This window comes from Giraffa tippelskirchi, chromosome 14, assembly GCF_054371585.1.
Source record: "Giraffa tippelskirchi isolate mGirTip1 chromosome 14, T2T-mGirTip1v1.2.pri, whole genome shotgun sequence".
Lineage (NCBI taxonomy): Eukaryota > Metazoa > Chordata > Mammalia > Artiodactyla > Giraffidae > Giraffa > Giraffa tippelskirchi.
Genome location: NC_137288.1, coordinates 61915625 through 61930925, shown reverse-complemented (window position 1 = coordinate 61930925; position 15301 = coordinate 61915625). Strand labels below are relative to the sequence as shown.

At 38.3% G+C, this 15301-nt stretch overlaps 1 protein-coding gene across 2 annotated transcripts in view; it reads right to left on the bottom strand.

Moving 5' to 3' along the window:
• Window positions 1-15301, bottom strand: part of ME2 (malic enzyme 2) — a 51684-nt gene that overhangs the window by 6651 nt on the left and 29732 nt on the right. For both annotated transcript variants that reach the window (XM_081562119.1, XM_081562118.1), the window contains exons 12-13: window positions 13981-14123; window positions 8286-8388 (exon numbers count right to left, since the gene is read on the bottom strand). In XM_081562119.1, the coding sequence (XP_081418245.1) occupies window positions 8286-8388; window positions 13981-14123 (246 nt within the window). The remainder of the gene's footprint in view (window positions 1-8285; window positions 8389-13980; window positions 14124-15301) is intronic.

Genomic DNA, 15301 nt, shown 5'->3' with positions numbered 1-15301 from the left:
GATGAAAAAGCTCAGTAAGTGAGTTCCTCCTGAGCTGACCAAAAATGAAAAAAAAAAGTCACTCTGAAGTGTCACCTTCTCTTATTCTATGCAACAACAACAAACCATTTCTTGATTGGATTGTGACGTGTCACGAAAAATGGATTTTATACAACAGGCAATGACCAGCTCAGTGCTTGGATAGAGAAGAAGCTCCAAAGCATTTCCCAAAGCCAAACTTGCACCAAAAAAAGGTTATGGTCACTGTTTGGTGGTCTGCTGCCTGTATGATCCAGTATAGGGTTCTAAATCCTGGTGAAACCATTACATCTGAAACGTATGCTCAGCAAATCAATGAGATGCACCAAAAACTGTAACGCCTGCAGCCAGCCTTGGTCAACAGAAAGGGCCCAATTTTTCTCACAATGCCCAACTGCACATTGCACAGACAATGCTTCGAAAGTTGAATGAATTGGGCTATAAAGTTTTGCCTCATCCACCATATCCTCCTGACCTCTTCCCAACTGACTACTACTTCTTCAAGCATCTCAATAACTTTTTGCAGAGAAAGCCAGCTTCCATAACCAGCAGGAGGCAAAAAATGCTTTCTAAGGGTTTGTCAAATCCTGAAGCACAGATTTTTATGCTGTAAGAATAAACAAACTTCTCACTGGCAAAAATGTGTTTATTGTAGTGGTTTCTATTTTGACTAATAAATATGTACTTGAGTCTAGTTATGTGCATGTGCGCTCAGCCGTGTCCAACTCTTTGTGTCCGAATGGACTGTGGCCCGCCAGGGTCCTTTGTCCATGGGAATCTCTAGGCAAGAATACCGGAGTGGGTTGCAATTTCCTTCTCCAGGGGATTTTCCTGACCCAGGGCTTGAACCCATGTCTGCTGCTGCATTGGAAGAGGACGATTTACTGCTTGAGCCATCAGGGAAGTCATGATGAGCCTAGTTACAATGATTTAAAATCCACGGTCGGAAATCGCAATTGCTTTCTCACTAACCTAATAAGATTGCTCTCTCTCACAGCTTGCCTCTATTTCTTCTGACTGACTTTTAGTTTTGGAGATCACGGACTCCTTCCTGTGACAGAGAAATATTTAGCTTTCTGGCACATTTCCAGTCTTCTTCCAAATAGAGTTACAGCGTAATTTTGGTTGAATCAATATTCAGTGTTTATATTATTATGAGTTCCTTTATAAGTGCTATTAACAATTCGGCCACATATTAACACTGTATCTTAACTTTTCCTCTTCTTCATAACTTTGTTTTCCCTGAAGTGACTGTCTTTTTGCTTTCCCTTTGATTTTTGAGCACTTAAAATTATTTTATGCTGAGACTCTCATTCATTTAGTTGTCTCAGGCATCTAGTAATTTCAGCTACTTCATATTTCTCTCATTTCATCCCCAGAATAAATCTGCTGAAGCTCCTATCTGGCCTAGGTGCTCTCCATCCTAGATATGGAGCTATTCCTGGAAACTCTTCATCTTCATGCAATTCCCTTTGCTTCTAAGTTGAGTCCATTTCCTAAATCTCACTTCTTCCTAGTATTTTTGTTCCTCCCTTTTTTGGTAGACTATACTCTCCAGTGTTTCCTAAAGAACAGTGCATGGGAGATACATTTTTTTAAATCTTGCATTTTTGAAGAGCCCCCACCGGTCCTTCAACACACACACACATGCACACTTTTACTACCTTCCACTTTTTTGATAGTTTGTCTGGATTTAGAATTCTAGTTTGGAAGTAATTTTCCTTCAGAATTGTGACACATGATTTCAATACCTTCCAGCTTCCAGCATTGTTGTTGCTAAGTCTGGTGACAATGTGATTCCAGATCCTTTTCCTGTGATTATCTTTTTTTTTTTGCATCTCTGGAATTGCGTAAGATCTTTTTTTTCTTTTGTACCTCAGTTCAGTTCAGTCACTCAGTCGTGTCTGACTCTTTGCGACCCCATGAATTGCAGCACGCCAGGCCTCTCTGTCCATCACCAACTCCCGGAGTCTACCCAAACCCATGTCCATCGAGTCAGTGATGCCATCCAACCATCTCATCCTCTGTCGTCCCCTTCTCCTCCCGCCCCCAATCCTACCCAGCATTAGGGTCTTTCCCAATGAGTCAACCCTTCGCATGAGGTGCCCAAAGTATTGGAGTTTCAGCTTCAACATCAGACCTTCCAATGAACACCCAGCATTGATCTCTTTTAGGATGGATTGATTGGATCTCCTTGCAGTCCAAGGGACTCTCAAGAGTCTTCTCCAACACCACAGTTCAAAAGCATCAATTCTTCGGCACTCAGCTTTCTTCACCGTCCAACTCTCACATCCATACATGACCACTGGAAAAACCATAGCCTTGACTAGACGGACTTTTGTTGGCAAAGTAATGTCGCTGCTTTTAAATATGCTATCTAGGTTGGCCATAACCTTCCTTCCAAGGAGTAAGCGTCTTTTAATTTCATGGCTGCAATCACCATCAGCAGTGATTTTGGAGCCCAAAAAAATAAAGTCTGACACTTTTGTACCTAATGTTCTGTAATTTCACAATGATGTGCCCTGAGGTGTGTTACTCTCACCCCCCATATCTGGCACTTGGTAGGTGGGCCCTTCCCATTTGGAAATCTGGATCTGGGAAATGTTAACAGTCTTTGATAATTTCCTTCCCTCCATTTTTCTCTTTTCTCTCCTTGAAATTTCTTGGGGTAAATCTGTTGTCTTCTTATATTGTTTTGTCTATTCCATGTTCCCTTTCCTCTTTCTTGCCTTGGCAATTAAAAAAAAAATCATTTCACTTTCTCCCCTCATATTCTCTTATCATAGCTTGGAAGTTTCTCCTAGTTTTCTAGTGGTTATCCTCAAATTTGTAACATACATCCTGATCAAAAGTTTCATGCTAATTTTTAATTTAGCCTCCTGCCAGGCAATGGAAGTATCTCCTTAACAGTTTAACTCTATGTAACCGATAAGCTCTTATTATTGTGTATTTTGTCTATGTATTTTTCAAAATCCCGTATATCATTATTGCTTTCCCCTATATATACGACATTCCTTTTGTGTAACTCAAATAATCACAGCTTTTTTACTCTTCACTCTTTCCTAAATCTCTGCACTTCTAGCTGGAATTATATTTCCTTAGTCTAAGGAATACTCTTTAGAATTTATTTTACATTTTTACACGTCTGCAGACAGATGGTGAATCCTTTTTCTTTTTTCCTTCTAAAAAATCTTCATTGTTTTCATTCTTGAAAGACCTTTACACTGTGTAAGGAGCTTGAGCTTAACAAGTATTTTGTAAAAGCCACTTACACAGATCACTCCACTGCCTTCTGGCATCTTGCTGCTATTGAGGAGTCAGTTGTTAGTCTAACAATTGTTCCCTTGAAGGAAACTTTTTTGTTCCGGCTGCATGCATAGTCTTCTCTTTGTTGTCATTTTCTGAAGCCTCATGATGATGTCCCTAGATGTGGATTTCTTTTTATTTATTCCATGTGGATTTCACCGAGCTTCCTGAATATTGTGTATTGATGTTCTTTGTCAGGTCTAAGAAATTCTCAGCCATGAAGCCTGTAAATATTGCCTCTTCTTCATTCTTACTCTCAGCTTCCTCTGGACCTCAATTAAATGTACCTCAATTAAATGTACCTCAATTAAAGGTATATATCTTAGCTTGTTCTTCTATATCTTTTTTTTGTCTCTTGATTGTTTCTTCTGGTCTTCCAGTTTATTAATTTTCTTTGGTCTAATCTCTATAAGCCTCATTAACTGAGCTAACTTACTGTATTTTTCAATTCTAGAATTTAGTGTTACTTGGCTGAATGCTTTTATTCCAAACATAGTAAGCGTTATTTGTTTCACAGCACTTGTCTGATATCTAGAGTTCCAGAGGGTTTTTTGTTGTTGTATCTGTTACTTTTGGCTTATGTTTGTCTTGTCTCTTCATGTGCCTCATTTCTTTTTTATTTCTTAACTGGGGTTGAAGTTGAAGATTTATTTGTAACTTGAGGAGCAGGATAGTGTTGTCTTGTACCAGAGAAGATTTCCGTCTGTTTCTGCTGGGCACTTCTGGGCACTGGCAGGCCAAAACAAAGGCTTGAGGTTTTCCAGGTAACTTTAAGGTAAACTATACCCACACTCCAAGGTATAGTCCTTCAGGGTTTCGGCCCAGAGGAGGAGACGGCTCACTAGCAGCCCACCCTTCACAGGCGCCAGACTCCAGCTCTTGTCCTCACTCTCTGAGAAGCACAGCTTTACCTCTCGGCCACTTCCTCACTGGGAAACCTCAGTCCCTTTTCAGGATTTATTTCTGTTGTTCATCCAATTACAGCTACTAGAGTACACAATTCAAACAGAGCCTTAAGTTTTTACTTGCTTCATGAACACTCTTTTGGCCAATCTTGTTTTTAAATCCATTTTAACCTCTGCTACCAAGTCATTTTTATGTCTATATTTACAGTCCTAGTAACTGTTATTGTTAAGTTAGGACAGGGAAGTGTTATATAAAAGTAATCAACTGTCAAGTGCTCTACTGGTCAAATGCAATATTAAAAATGGCTTTGGTAAGTCAACAGAAAAGTATTCATGTTTTTAAGGCTTTATGCTAGAGAAATACTGTTGGATGGAACAGACTGATTCTGAACATTATCAAGTTCTAGAAAGAGATGATCAATGATGGGAGAATTTCTGGTACAGATGCTGTCTCTCAAGAGACAAGCAGAGTGGAACTCTAAGACAACCACAACTACATGGGGGAAAAGGAGGACAGAGCACCAGAATATTCACAGGTCCCAAATCTTTATTTTAGCAAGAGTTATAACAACATGCTGCCTTGATGCCAGCCTTTGCATGCTATAGCTCTACCTGTCATAAAATCTTACAGCTGGCTGCAGTTCCTCAGGGAGAGCCCCACAAGGAGAAAGACACGGGTGCAAACGAAACTCATGCCAAGTCACTATTTTACTCGACATGATTCTTTCATTAAAACGAATAAATGAAGGATCACCCGAAATTGCTGGAAAATAAAACAACACAAAGGAAGAAATATTTAAAAGAATCTTAATAACTCTAGAAGCGATCTGAAAGGACACTACTAGCTTTAAAAAGAAAAGTGGCCATTAAAGAGTTATTCTATGAATAAAAGGTTACTGGGAATAAAAAAATAATATTTGACCCTACTGAATTGATATGCTATTAAGCAATTATTGTTTATTTTCTTTGATGTGTTACCAGTACTATGGTTATGTTTAAGTAAAAAAATGTTTTCACTTTTTCAGTGACACATACGGAAGTACTTATTAATGAAATTATATGATGTCTCTGATTTGCTTTAAAATAACCCAGTGAAGGTGGAATGGGTAGGAATATAGATTAAATATACCAGCTACCAGTTGATAACTGCCAAAAGGTGGAAGAAGGCAACATGGGACTTCATTCTTCCCTCTATTTTTGTATATGCTTGAAATTTTCCATAATAAAAAAAAAGAAGACTGTTGAAACAAAACATACACTAGAAGTGCTAAAAACCAAAATAGATACAGATGAATGAATGAACACCACAGAAATCCCCCATATTACAGAACAAAAAAGACGAGAGGCGAAAATATGGATAAAATTTACAAGTCAAGGACAACAGAGGGATTTGACCATGGTCGTCTAACCCAAGTTCCATAAGGGAAGAACAATAATAATGGAAGGAAATTAATGAGGAAAAATAAAAACAGGAAAAAAAAAAATCCTTTGGAAAAGAAGATATAGTGAATTGGCTCACTTGCAGACATGCATGATAAACGGAAATAAAGCCCAAACCTGAATGCATTTTACTAATCTTTCAGAAATCCTAAAGGTAAAGAGAACACTGAAACATTTTCAGGGACACAAAGCTAGTATGTATAACGGAATGAGAATCTCATCACCAGATTTTCCGTCGGCAACACTGGCCACTAAAAGTGAATGAAGAAATGTTTTCAAAGGTCTGACAAAATGACTTTGAGGGAATTTCCTGGCAGTCCAGTGGTTAGTATTCAGTGCTCTCACTGCTGGGGCCCTGGGTTCAATCCCTGGTCGGGGAAGTAAATTAAGACCCAGCTAGCCACACAGCACAACTAAAAAGAAAAAGACTTTGAATCTGCAAATCTTTACCCAACCAACTGAGAGAAAAAAATAAAGACATTTCATATACATAAAAACTCAGTTTTCATCCACGCTGTATTAAAAACAAAAACAAAAACTCATTCAAAGATGTATTCCATAGGGAAGGAAATGGCAACCCACTCCAGTATTCTTGTCTGGGAAATTCCATGGACAGAGAAGCCTGGTGGGCTACAGTCCATGGGGTCACAAAAGAGTAGGACATAGCTTAGCAACTGAACAACAAAGGAATTTAAAAGAAAACCAAGTGGAATTTAAATAGTTCAGGCTAACATCAGCGAAGGAATAGAAAGGAATAGTGTACATGGGCAAGAGAACCACTACAGAAATGATTTACTGTGGGTAGGATTAGCTGAAATGAAGAAAGCAAGCAAGAAATTAGAGGAGGATTCATTACACCTGACACTTAAAAGACTGTGAATGTCAAAAATTTTGTGATATAGAATTGCATGTTTTACTGTATTTATCAAACCACACTCTTGTTTAGACATGAATAACATATAACACCCTGCTATTTAACTTCTATGCAGAGTACATCATGAAAAACGCTGGGCTAGAAGAAGCAAAAGCTGGAATCAAGATTGCCAGGAGAAATATCAATAACCTCAGATATGCAGATGACACCACCCTTATGGCAGAAAGTGAAGAAGAACTAAAAAGCCTCTTGATGAAAATGAAAGAGGAGAGTGAAAAAGTTGGCTTAAAGCTCAACATTCAGAAAACTAAGATCATGGCATCTGGTCCCATCACTTCATGGCAAAGAGATGGGGAAACAGTGGAAACAGTGTCGGACTTTATTCTTTTGGGCTCCAAAATCACTGCAGATGGTGATTGCAGCCATGAAATTAAAAGATGCTTACTCCTTGGAAGGAAAGTTATGACCAACCTAGATAGCGTATTAAAAAGCAGAGACATTACTTTGCCAACAAAGGTCCATCTAGTCAAGGCCATGGTTTTTCCAGTAGTCATGTATGGATGTGAGAGTTGGACTGTGAAGAAAGCTGAGTGCCGAAGAATTGATGCTTTTGAACTGTGGTGTAGGAGAAGACTCTTGAGAGTCCCTTGGACTGCAAGGAGATCCAACCAGTCCATCCTAAAGGAGATCAGTCCTGAGTGTTCATTGGAAGGACTGATGTTGAAGCTGAAACTCCAATACTTTGGCCACCTCATGTGAAGAATTGACTCATTGGAAAAGATCCTGATGCTGGGAAGGATTAGGGGTAGGAGGAGAAGAGGACGACAGAGGAGATGACTGGATGGCATCACCGACTCGATGGACATGAGTTTGGGTAAACTCCAGGAGTTGGTGATGGACAGGGAGGCCTGGTGTGCTGCGATTCATGGGGTTGCAAAGAGTTGGACATGACTGAGCAACTGAACTGAACTGAACATATAATCAGTTAATTTCAGAATCAATCCAAAGACAAAACATGGAAAACAAGATACAGTGTAAATTTCAAGAATTTCCCTACAATAGAAATATTATCCAACTACAGTTGAGAGATGAAATAAGAGATAAGGAAGCTAAATACCAGATTTTTTTTTTTCATTTTTCACTGTGGCAAGCTAATAAAAACTATCTTAAATTGCTTACAAAAGCTCTTTAAGTTCATTATGTAGAGATAAAGCTGACTACTAGGAAAACTGAAAGTAGTGACAGAAATTTAGAGTAGAGAGAAAGCAAGGTAATAGGAGGTATGTGTGGACTATTACTTAGATGTCACAGTTGGAAGTTCACATGTATCAGTCTAGAGTTGGAAGAATCAAGATAAGGCAAGATACGTGTGCCAGTTATGATGGTAACCATCAGAAAGACTCAAAGGAAACCACAGTAGTTATAGCTTGTAAGTATGATAAGGAGGTATCAAGGGGAGATAAAGAGGGTTAATTAATTTTTTAACATTCTGTTCCTTCTGCATTTTTATGAACCACGTACTATTTTATTTCTATAATAAAAACAAATTTAATGAACAGGATGATTAAATAAATTTTCAGGGGAAATAGAGCACAATGGATTTGCTGAATTCCTTGACTTTTCCTGTACATTTATAGCAAAATCCTGTAAATACTGTTGTTTTTCAAATATTAATTTCTAAAGAATTTCAAGAAGAATTTTTCTGTAACTAATGATTACTCTAACATAATGATGGCACTTACCTGGAAAAATATATACATTGTTTCCTTGACCTGGTGTAAAGACTTGCCCATCACTGAGTTTCACTGGCTCAAATGGACTGCCACTGGCAAACAAACACCTTCCCTGTTGAGAAATGAAATAACCTCAATTTTGTCCCTTTATGTAGACTAGAAAATTGAGGTGAATGAAAACAAAATTAACCTCTGTAGTAGACCAACAAATTACCTGCAAAAGGCACAATTTACTTTAGAACACAATCCTTTTATTAAAATTCTTATTAGAATGAGGTTTGTTTTATGCACAGCATGCATTCAAATAAAGTTGAAAAATGTCCATTAATAAATTTAAAACCTGATACTCCTTTTTCCCTTAAAACTTTAAAAATGTAGATGGCAAGAAAACATCATCCCTAATAATAAATAAAAACATCTGTGAATGAGGAGGAAACATCAAAAATTATATCGCTACCATTTACCGTATATCTGCTGTTTTGGGCTCTGTACCAGGTGCTTTATATGTGTTAACTCAGTTAATTTAACCCACACAAAAGGCTTATAAGATTACCATCATCTTATTTCACTAATATGTATTTTTAAAAAAATCTCAGAAAGCTAAGGCTTAAATATTTCCAAATACTTTGTAAAAAGTCACACATCCCAACTGTAGCCATTGAACCCAGATTTTCATAACTCTAAAACGCACGGTTTTTCTATTATGCTACACAATGCCCCCCAGTTTATAAAACAGGCATATGGTATAATCACAGTCACTCCAAAAACAATGGCATATTGTCTTCTGAAGAAAAGGAAATCTCCAAAATTGTTATATCCATCAATTTTAGTACTGTGCTCTATAATGTCATGTCATATGTTAAAAGTGAAAGTGAAGTTGCTCAGTTATGTCTGACTCTTTGTGACCCCATGGACTATAGCCTACTAGGCTCTTCCGTCCATGGGATTTTCCAGGCAAGAATACTGGAGTGGGTTGCCATTTCCTTCTCCAGGGAATCTTCCCGACCCAGGGATCGAACCCAGGTCTCCCATGTTGTAGGCAGACGCTTTACCGTCTGAGCCACCAGGCAAGTCCATAACACATTAAGTGTTTAGATAATGCTTTGTCTGCTTCTCCCTACAAGATGTGTATTGGGCTTCGCAGGTGGCGCAGTGGTAAAGAATCCACCTTCCAATGCAAGAGGTGCAAGAGACGTGGGTTGAATCCCTAGGTTGGCAAGATTTCCCTGGAGGAGGGAATGGCAACCCATTCCAATATTCTTGCCTGGGAAATTCCATGGACAGAGGGGCCTAGTGGGCTACAGTCCATGGGTTGCAAAGAGTCGGACATGACTGAGGACGAGCACACACAAAGATGTGTATTTTACCAAGAGTTAGTATTCTTTGAAATACAGTGGACCCTAGTGGATTTAGCACTCAAGAATTTGACCCTTTGGACAATCTGAAGATCTACTATGTGTAGTAATTATTACTTTTACAAGACATACTTGCAGTTTCACAATGATCTCAGGTTTAGGTATAGAAACAAGTCAACTGTGCTAGTGGTGGGCCCAGGTGACTGTCTTGGACCTACAAATTCAGACAGCTATAGCTATGCCCATTCTCTACCTGTTCTAAGCATAGCTTTATTTGTGACAAAAAATTTTTTCTTTGAAGATTTAGGTTGTGAAAGTGAAAGCCGCTCAGTTGTGTCCGACTCTTTGTCACCCCATGGAGTGGGGTGACATCCATGGACTTCTCCAGGCCAGAATACTGGAGTGGGTAGCTTTTCCCTTCTCCAGGGCATCTTCCCAACCCAGTGATCGAACCCAGGTCTCCCTTATTGCAGGTGGATTTTTTACCAGCTGAGCCACAAAGGAAACCAGATTAAGGTTAGTTCATGGCTAATGCCATATGTGTTACCATAATGTGTATAATAGGTTATTTTTGTGCCACTATTAATTTTAATAGACTTATAAAGTGGGCTACACAATATAGCTCTTCATGGTAAAAATGTTATGTCCTCAAGGCATCAGTAAATTGGAGATTTAGAAAGATCTTGGGCATCTTCTCTAGAATGGCAAGATTCAACTGCAGTTCATCTTCTCCAGGCCATCTTTGTAAAATTCTTCTTTCATAATCAACCTATAGTGGCAAGAACTTATTAACAGAACTCTCATTCTGAAGTCCTTGTTATCCTATTCTTTGTTCTAGCAGCAACTGACCAATAAAATATGAAAAACTTTTTTTAAGAATTTTTCTCACTAAGCAGCAGAGGGAGTTAGAGGAACACCAAAACATCCATCCACCAAAAACAAAAGGACACTAAAAATTTAAGCAGTAACTACAAATATATATATTTACATCATTATTTTATGTAACACTAAGGAAAAAATTATGTAAAAATTTGCAACTGAGAACTAACGGAATAGACTATATCAAACCAGTCTCCTTGGGGAGTTTTCACTCATTCAAACAGTGTACATCTTAAAAAATAAAATTCTTAAATGTTTGAACAGTCTTCTACTGATACACTACTATCACCCAAAACATTTAAGTTTTTTGTATTTTGCAAATGCCAAGGCCCATAATACATGTAGTATACGTATCAAATAGGCATTGTATAAGACTAATTGATAATTTGGAGGATGATAACCTTTAGTTTTGATTAAAGTGACAGAGGAGAGTAAAAAAGCTGGCTTAAAACTCAACATTCAAAAATTATCATGGCATCCTGTCCCATCACTTCATGGCAAATAGATGGGGAAACAATGGAAACAGTGACAGGCTTCATTTTTTTGGACTCCAAAATCACTGCAGATGGTGACTGCAGCCATGAAATTAAAAGACCTTGCTCCTTGGAAGAAAAGTTACGACCAATCTAGACAGCATATTAAAAAGCAGAGACATTACTTTGCCGACAAAGGTCCATCTAGTCAAAGCTATGGTTTTTCCAGTAGTCATGTATGGACGTCAGAGTTGGACTATAAAGAAAGCTGAGCAACGAAGAATTGATGCTTTTTAACTGTAGTGTTGGAGAAGACTCTTGAGAGTCTCTTGGATTGCAAGGAGATCAAACCAGTCCATCCTAAAGGAAATCAGTCCTGAATATTCATTGGAAAGTCTGATGTTGAAGCTGAAACTCCAATACTTTGGCCACCTGATGCGAAGAGCTGACTCACTGGAAAAGACCCTGATGCTGGGAAAGATTGAAGGTGGGAGGAGAAGGGGACGACAGAAGATGAGATGGTTGGATGGCATGACTGACTCGATGGACATGAGTTTGGGTAAACTCCGGGAGTTGGTGATGGACAGGGAAGCCTGGCATGCTGCAGTCCATGGGGTCGCAAAGAGTCAGACACGACTGAGCAATTGAACTGAACTGAACCAAAATGGCAATACAGACTCAGAAGGAATTTTGAGAGAATATATGTGTCAAAATAAAATTTATAACAATGAGAAAAATAATGCTAAATATATCAAGAGCATGAATATGAAGTTCAGAAAGTTCTGAGACAGAGTTCTACTTTGGGAATAGTCTTCTAGGTTGCTTCACACCAATTCTCCCTTTACTAACAGTGAGAAAAACTCTATTAAATATATTAAACATATGTTTCAAGGAAGTAGGAGTGTTACCTTGATAGGGAAGGTTTGGAGGTAGAGATGGTCAAGATTCAAAAAAAAGGAGAGCAAGACATTCGAACTCAGCATTTGAAGCTCTCCTCCTTCAGGTGAGTGATTTCAAAAGGAAAATCTGTGTCTGAGAGCCTGAACAGCAAAGATATCAAGAGTCTCATGATGACAGAGAGAGAAAAAGTAAAGTTTAGAGACCACTAGGGGTGGGGGTGGGGTGCCAATAAATACCCCAGGGTTTCTGACTCATATTCTAGAGAAAAGGTTAACTGTGAAAACAGATGAGGCCTCCCATGGACTACATCCCAATGAACTATGGGGAGCTACCCCAGAAAAGAGGGCTTCCTAGGTGACTTGGTGGTAAAGAATCTGCCTGCCAAGCAGGAGACACAGGAGAAACACGTTCGATCCCTGAGTCGGGAAGATCTCCTGGAGAAGGAAATGGCTACCCACTCCAGTACTCTTGCCTGGAGAATCCCATGGACAGAGGAGCCTGGTAGGCAACAGCCCAGAGGGTCACAAAGAACTGGACATGACTTAGTGACTAAACCACCAACAACCACCACCCCAGACAAACAGTCTCCAGAAGGATAGGTAAAGTCCCTGTGCAGGAAGCTAACTTCATCTTGAGCCTCAAATTATTGCTACAATTCTTTATCTGCACTACCTAGCACTCAACAAGGAAGTGAAAAGCAAAAGTCGGCTTATGAAGACAAGAACTGGATAACCAAGAAGAAAACAAAACACATAATAGAAATGGATTGATAGAGAGCGAGATATCTGTTACCATCAGATACTAATTTTAATTATAATTCATATATTCAAGAAATTAAATGACAAGACAAAATTTTAGTAGAGAACCAAGAGCTATACAAAAGCATCAAATAAACATTCAGAAATTGTTAAAACTGTGACGTGTGATAGGCCATGCACTTAGAGCCTGTGCTCCACAAGAGAGGCCACAGCAATGAGAAGCCCGCATACCGCAGAGTAGCCCCCATTTGCACAACCAGAGAAAGCCCATGAGCTGCAATGAAGACCCAGCATAACCAAAAATAAAGAAACAATTAAAATTAAAAAAAAAAAACTGTGAGGTGTGATAATGATACTGTGATTATATTTTTTAAAAGAATTCTTAACTTTTGAGAGATATACTGTAATATTAATAATAAAATGATACACCTGAGGCTGGCTTCCTAATCTAAGGTGAGTAGGATGTCAAAGAAACAAGACTGGCAATAAGCTGACCACTTCTGAAGCAGAATATTGGTACATGATGGGATTCCCCAGTGGTTCACTGGTAAAGAATCCACCTACAATGCAGGAGACCTGGGTTCAATCCCTGGGTTGGGAAGATCCCCTGGAGAAGGGAACCCACTCCAGTATTCTTGCCTGGAAAATCCCATGGACAGAGGAGCCTGGCAGGCTACAGTCCATGGGGTCACAAAGCATTTAGATATGACTTAGCAACTAAATAACAACAACATTGGTACATGGGAGTTAAATTACATCATTCTTTCTACTTCTGTATATACCTCAAATTTTCCATAATAAAAAAACTTTTAATAGAGACAAAACACTAAAAATTAAGATGTATGAATTATTCTTAAGGGCATGACTCAATAATTACTGCTATATATCACTGTTAAACAAGGTTTTAAAAATCACTTCCTGAACAACAAGGATTTACTGCATAGCAAAGGGAACTATATTCGGTATCTTGTAAAAACCTATAATGGAAAAGAATACAAAAAACTGAAGAAAAAAAAAAACCAAAACCCCAAATCACTTTGGTGTATACTTGAAACTAACACAATTTTGTAACCAAATTAAAAAGAAAAAAACCCACTTCCTAGAGCCTCTTAAAGGTCACTTGCAAGAACAATACAGAAAGTGATTACATTGTGGAGATTACAACTATATCCCTATGGAAGAGTAGGGGAAAAATCCAACTGTTCCAATGGTATATAAGCAGATACCTGTAACCGGGATATAAACCAGTGGCAGTGGCAAAGAATTCAACAGACTAAAATTTAAACTCTCCCTAATAGAGGGAAAATAACTGACATAACCATTTCATATTTATTAATACCTCTGTAAGTGTGTATGCTTCTTCAGCTGTGCACTCAGCCTGTGCCGTAGGATTACTTAATGCAAATATTATAGGCCTTTCATTGATTTCAGCCATTGCTTTGATTACACCAGGAGTGAAAAGTCGGCCAGCTCCTGCAACTCCTATAATAAATAAAGGGGGAACAGAAAAGCAACTTCATTACAAGTAAAATATAGCATTCCCATCAACAGCATTTCTACAATAGGTTTAACATAACAAAAGCACAGGTAAACTCCCATTACAAAGATAAGCTTTTGCATTGCTAAGATAATTCCAATCTTACATTTGAAAAGAGAAACGATAAAAACACTAAAATTTCTACTTAAATATTTATTATCTATCCCAGACATAGTAAATTGTGAGCAAAAAAAAAAAAAGAGTATAAGACAACCTCCAGGGAATTCCCTGACAGTCCAGTGGTTAGGATTCTATGCTCCCAATGCAGGGGGCACAGGATTGATCCCTGGTCAGGGAACTAAGATTCTGCATGCTGCACGGTGCAGCAGGAACAAAAAAAAAGACTACCTCCATCACGTAATTGTTGTCTAATATGCACAGAGCTTCAGTTTTAAAAGGGGAAGAGTTCCACAAACTGGCTATACAATGTGAATGCATTTAACACTACCTCATTGTATACTTTTAAATGGATATAATGGCAAATTTTAAGTTATATATATATTACCACAATTAAAATTCTTTTTTAAATGAAAAACTTGCATCTCTAAATGTTAACTTGTTAAACTCTATGTTACTCATTATAAAATAATAGGAGTTTAGAAGGGAAAAAAAAGATCTTCTTCACTATAGTCATCCACGTTCTTGATAGAGATCAGTTTAATGAACTTTTAGTAAGCTCCTACAATGTCTCAGACACTGTATGTAGGTCACTGAGATATAAACTGAGTATAATGCAGGCAGCTTACAAGTTGAGAGGGAAAAAAACAGAGTAAACAGACAATCAGAAGACCGGTCATAGGTGCCCAGTGTGCAGTGTGCAGAGGCGTGGCTGAAGGAAGAATACTCAGCCCAGAGCGGGAACCGCGGGTGACAAGTAATGCCTCAGCTGAACGCTTATGTAGTTCATCCAATGAAAAGACTTAATTCAACAGTCAAAGAAATTTTAAATTCCATTTTATAAACTGACATGTAATAAAGAGCAATACTGATCTGGAGACCAGAATTTTAGTGCTTCCTCTGTCACGCCTGGCTATATATATGAAATACTCACAAAATCTTGGGCAAGTTGTTTAACAATTCTGTGCTCGTTTTTCTCATGTAAAAAAGGAATGTATACTCAGTG